Source organism: Mustela erminea, chromosome 13 (genome assembly GCF_009829155.1).
Source record: "Mustela erminea isolate mMusErm1 chromosome 13, mMusErm1.Pri, whole genome shotgun sequence".
Classification (NCBI taxonomy): domain Eukaryota; kingdom Metazoa; phylum Chordata; class Mammalia; order Carnivora; family Mustelidae; genus Mustela; species Mustela erminea.
The window spans coordinates 12,737,001-12,743,000 of NC_045626.1; the positions used below are offsets into that span (position 1 = coordinate 12,737,001).

General features: G+C 36.0%; 1 protein-coding gene across 2 annotated transcripts in view; it reads right to left on the reverse strand.

Annotated features, from left to right (window-relative positions):
* Positions 1–5,757, reverse strand: part of SERPINB7 (serpin family B member 7) — a 30,050-nt gene extending 24,293 nt beyond the window's left edge. Inside the window, exons 1-2 of one of the 2 annotated variants that reach the window (XM_032311463.1) lie at positions 5,698–5,757; positions 443–628 (exon numbers count right to left, since the gene is read on the reverse strand). In XM_032311463.1, the coding sequence (XP_032167354.1) occupies positions 443–610 (168 nt within the window). In that variant the 5' untranslated portion in view covers positions 611–628; positions 5,698–5,757. Of the gene's footprint in view, positions 1–442; positions 629–5,697 lie in introns of those variants that run through there. The other variant, XM_032311464.1, reaches the window with a different exon arrangement.
* Positions 5,758–6,000: the final 243 nt, after the last annotated feature.

The window sequence follows — 6,000 nt, forward strand, 5'->3', positions numbered from 1 at the left end:
TTGTTGCCCTCCTTTCTCATCTACATCTACTCAGGCAGTGGTTCCCAAGCTTTAGTCCACACCTGGAGAGTTTATTAAACCACAGATTGCTGGGTTCCATCCCCCATGGTTTCTGATTCAGTAAGTCTCAGGTGGGGCCCAACCATTCCCATTTCTAACAAGTTCTCCAGGTGATGGTAATGCTACTGGTCTAGGAAATGCATTTTGAGAAGCACTATACTAAAGAAAAGCATCAAAGCAGTGGTTCTGAGAATATTCCTGTTTTCTCCCACCTCAAAATCAAGTGCTACAAGCAGTATGGGTTCTTCACACCCAGAGAGGGACTCACTGAGATATCTTCATTTACATGGTACCATTGCAGTAGAATGTGCTCTTATAGGAAACAATTTGCCCTAACTGAGGATTGGCAGAAACCATGGGTGGTGGCACAACTGGGACTGACCTTATCAATCTGAGAGACACAGTCACCTCGTGCACCCAAACGGACCAGGGCCAGGGCAGTGAAGATGCTCAGAGAAGAGAAGAACACATTTTCACTTCCTTGATTGTTATCCATCTCTCTGAACAGATTGAAACAAAACTCTGCATTTGCAGCAGCAAGGGAGGCCATTGTGGAATGGAGCGCTGCCTAGAGGACAAAGAGAAATGGAATGAGTGCCAAGTACGTTTTGGGGCCATATGATGGTTTTTCTAGTCTTTGATTTTTGTATTTGAAGCTTCATTTCTTCAATCTTGGCTATAACCATCAAATAACTTAGAACAAAAAGAAAATTTCCTTTGGTCCTGTATCCTTGTTAACAACACTCTAAAACTCTGTTGTGCCAACAACGTCACAATACGCTCACTTTTTTTACACTGATATTCTTTGGTGCAGCGTTTCTGTGTTTCTGCCTATGCTCTCACACTCATATTCTCACTTCTCCTTGACATGAGTTTGCTATCATCAGTGGCCTCTGAGTTGCTTTCAACCCCTAAGCAGACACATTTCCGACGTCTACCTTTCATCAAATCACCCCCATTTTCTAAGCTGAAACAGAGCAAAAGAGCTCTTCGCAGTAAAACAAAGAGTACAGCATTAATGGTCTCTTAAAGGGACTATAGTCCGTGCCTTTTCAATCTGTAATTTTAAAAAACATTAACATTTAGAGATTTAACACATAATTTCCTTACTCCTTCTCTCTAGAAGAGCCACCATACATGCATGTGTTTAATGCATGTGTTTAATCATGCACCCTAACTCTTCTCAGGACTGTCCTAATTTCAAACATTATGCATCTTTGATCCTATATTTATTATTTTCACACCACTTTCTAATTTTTTTGGAATGGAAGTGTGATTAACCATATTATGTATCACAAACATGCACATGACTTTCCAAAACAGAGATCTATCTCTTACTGGAGAACCTGAGGTATAATAGCAAATTTAGAATCCAGGATGAAAATGAGATTGTCTTCAAATTCTTGATAATGTTTCTGAAATATAGAGGGTTACCACTACTGCATGGCATTTTTCAGGAGTCTACTTTGGTATTTCTTTGCATAATTTTTCCACAATACTAAACTGATTCCAGTACCACAGTTGGAGTTGTCAGAGACTAAATGAATTCCCATGGGTCCTCCAAATTATTCTCCTTGAATACTCTGTGACATTATGCCTAATGTGAGGTGGGTTCCAAGACTCACGGACCCTTAAGAGACCTAGTCTTAAACCCAAACTTGTTGCTAAAAGTTGTATGACCTGGGTTAAGTCTTAACTTCTCTAAGCTCCTAAATTACCTCTTATTCAATAATATGATCAATTTACAAGACACCCCCCCCCAAAAAAAAAGTCTGCTTCCGCCCTACAGTTGTTAAAGGATGGCATGATGTCCAAGCTCTGGGGAGCAGGATGAGGGCATGGTATAGAAAAGAAAGAATGCCAAAAGAAGAGGGATATGTGGCGTTTGAAAAAATAATATCCTACAACTGCTATGGTGTTGATTTTGTTGAAGTCACAAAAACTTAATGCCTTTCAAAGTTACAAATGTCATTAAAATAAGTTTTCGATTTTTATTTTATCAAATGGAAGCTTGAGTTTAAACAAAAATGAAAAACAATCTAGCATAATGCCTGATTCATTGTAAACAGTGACTCGAAGCTGCCCCCATATTCATTATTCTTTATTAAATGGTAGTAAATTTGCTCTTCCTTAAAGACCACAAATTGAACATTTCCAGAGTATGCCTGAGGAAACTGTATTCTGCACTTTGGAATTCCAGCCCCTGACAACATCACTGAGGCACAAGACCATAAATGATGCTGTTTTGCAAGGTCAAATTCAGCTACTTTCAATTCATTACAGGTCCCACTCCTCAGTTATGCCCCCAGAAATAAAGGGTGAAAATATCATTCACACTCCAAACACTCTTCACTCCAAGAAAGAACATCTATGTTTTTTTAATGGTTATCCATAAAATTGAATGATTTCATATCAAATCCATGTAAACTAAGGGGACGTGTAGTGGCAGCTTTGATTGGAAGGAGAAACCCTTTCTTGTAAGGGCAAGAAGGAAACAGAGCAAGGAGAGGACACGGGATGAGAGATACAGGACAATTTTAGCCAGTGAGTGATATCGGCAGGAACTAAGGTCCCCAAACTTTCCAGGGGCTCGAAATCACATTCTACATCGGAAAAGTATTTTTTTTAATTTTTAAAAATGACAAAATTGAAATTAGTGTATATATAAGTAAATATATTTATATTGAAGCATATACTTAAATTGGAACTTAAATTGAAACATTGATTTTTTATATTAAATTTTGAACTTATAAGAAGTTCCTTAATTTGAAAGTGTAATTGTGTGCTAGATTCTGTCTCTTCAGTTTCCAAGACTTCATACTGATTGCTGAAAAGCATAGTAAATGAAATTAATCACTCTTAGAAAAGTAACTTTAAAAGCAAAATTATAGTAATCATTTCCAAATATGTATAGTGAAAATTATACTTAATAGAGGATTGTTGAATTATTTTAATATATTCTATATTATTTATTTGATATGTTTGATGTAATATATTCAATATATACTGAAACTTTAGGATCTGCAATATTTAAAAATGACCCTGTTTGGGGACCTGCCTGTGTGGAACAGTGGAGAGTGGAAGTTACTTGGTTAGTATCATATCCCAAAGTACAAAATTTCAATGCACTTTTATTTGGTCAATCCCCAGTTCTGTTTGATGCTGTACGAAAGTATGTCTTACTGGGGCACCTGGGTGACACAGTGGGTTAAATGTCCTGATCTTGGTTTCAGCTCAGTTAGTGATCTTAGGGTGATGGGATCAAGCCCTGCACAGAGCCCTATGCTCAGCATGGAGTCTGCTTGGCACTCCCTCTCCCTCTGCCCCTCCCAGTCCACGTACTCTCAAATAATTAAATAAATCTTAATTTTTTTATTTTTAAAGACTTTATTTATTTATTTATTTGAGAGCAAGAGAATACAAGCAGGGGAAGCAGCAGAGGGAGAAGCAGGCTCCCCACTGAGCAGAGAGCCAGATGCAGGACTTGATTCCAGGACCCTGGGATCGTGACCTAAGACGAAGGCAGACGCTTAACAGATTGAGCCACCCAGGAGCCCCAATCTCTAAAAAATTTTTTAAAATAAAAAAGCATATCATACTATTTTACCCCTAGGCAAGGTGGGGGCCTTTCATGTCTTTTAAAACCTTTTCTTAAATCATGCTTGAAGCAATAATTACAAATGTTCATTTTCTAATTTTTTAATCATCCTGATGACTTTTCACAAAACTACATTGTACTGGAGAGAAGAGAAGCTACACAGGAATTTGTTCATTGAGGCAACTGAGTACACATTTTTACGAGTTAGATAAATTTTATGGAAGAGACACATAAACATAAAAAAAATGAGCTGAGACTTTCCTAGACCAATATAAATTCTCAAGCAATGACTTTTAAAATGATAAATGATACTAGATCATATATCTTTAAACATTCCTGTACAGAGGTGTTTATGCACTTTGAAAATAAATACCAAATAGTATGTTCCACTTCACATAATTGTTTTTATCTTTCTCTCTGCAGGTGCACTGCAGTTTCTAGAAATGAAAGCAAGATTCTTTCCTTCTCTTTTGATATAAAGTTTAAATCGCACTGGCAAATAGATAAACAATATTTAAGGGTGAGTTACTTTTTTATGCTCCCAAGCTTCTATCAGGTAACAGATTAATAAATATTAGCATTAGTACCAAAACTGTGGTTTTCCTTTCTCCTATAATTGCTTTTTATCCCAACTTTAAAGAAAATAATAAACAAGCACCAAGAGAAATTAAGTTCAAACAAGCCATTCAAAAGTATCCAGTGATTTGGGTCCCAGTTAAATAACTAAAGGAAATGGAAAAGGAAAATAAATTACGTTAAGCCACAGAAGGTATCAGTATGATACGACCCAGGCCCCAGGATGCCTTTGTCCAGACATAGCAATGCAGAAATATGCTTTCCAAATCCGGAAAGAACTTGGCTTCAGATTAATTTTTCATCCCACTAAAAAACACTGCATTCTTACACTCTTTACACAAATATTTTAGTTTATTATACAGATATGTAATTTATCATTTTCAAGTTAATACAAATTAACAAAGATTCCTAAAGCTTTTTAAATCCCAAGCATCTACCTTGAGGGTCTAAAACTCCACAGGAACTCAAAGCTTATTTGTTTACTTATGGTATATTTTAATCCAAGAAAATTCTTACCCCTTCCTTCCTATAGTCAACATTTTTTATGTCAAAACAAAAAAATACATGTTGTCACTAAAGTTTTTTTTTGAAGTCTAATAAAAGGCAAGAAAAATAATTTTTACATAAAGCACAGGAAAAACTAGGGACAAAGCACAATAAAAAAACACGAAATTATAATGACATTTTATGGACCTAAATGTATTATACCTGATTGACAAGTTATGTGTCTTAAATCTTTGATAAAAATATTACCGAATCTCAGGATAATTTTGTCTGTACAAGGAAAAGTAGCTCTATTTCATGGTACATTACTGAAGAAGAAAAAAAAAAACTTGTATTTAAAATTAAATACATATTGGGGAAAATATGAGTAACTACTATCGAGCATGCTTAATTTTTATTCTTATCATAGAAGTCAATTGTAATGCTATCAATAGTTACTCCTCTACAGAAGTATTTTCAAATCTTTCCATTTCTTTTAAAATCTGGTTTCAAATTTTGGTAAATCCCTAAGCAGACAAGCACCATGCTACATGATTTTTTTAAGTTCAATTCTAATCTCAAAGCCGAGTTTTTCCCATGCTATATTTAAAAATTCTAACTTACAATGCCTAAAATAAGAACACTGGGAATATAGAACCTAGATTTGTACATAATTCCCCAGATGCTATTTATCTATTTCTGAATGGAATATGAGGTTCAGCTCATCTGATCCCCTGCATGGCGCTGCCCTTCCCCCCATGACACCACAGAAAGTCCGCCATCAGAGGACCCTAAGAGGAGCCCTAAGAGAGAGCAAGCTGAGGGCAGGACTAGGCAATGATTCTGATATTGTATGATGAGTTCAGACCCTCAGGTACAAACAGCCATTGTTTTGTCTCTCTCCTCTCTCTCACACTCTGTCTCTCTCTCATTCAAAGTGTCTGGCCAGACTTTAAGTTGTGGGCTTCAGAAATATTTACCTTACTCTCTTCATAGAGGAAGTTAGCAGCTGGTTGGGTGAGTCTGAAAGAGTTCCTTGCATTACTCTGAAATATAAAGCCTCTGACTCAGACACTCCCTACTTCCTTTTGTGATGACCATGGAAGTTTTAAATAATGGCATTAAAATATAATTATGTTAAGGCCCTTTATAAAGCAGATTAAGAGAAATGTGTAGCATCTGTGCTACAGAACCAATTCAAAGTGGTCAAAGTAGCTATGTTTTAATAAGTATAATAATATATATTTTATGTAAGTATAATTTAGTATGAAATTTTATTTACT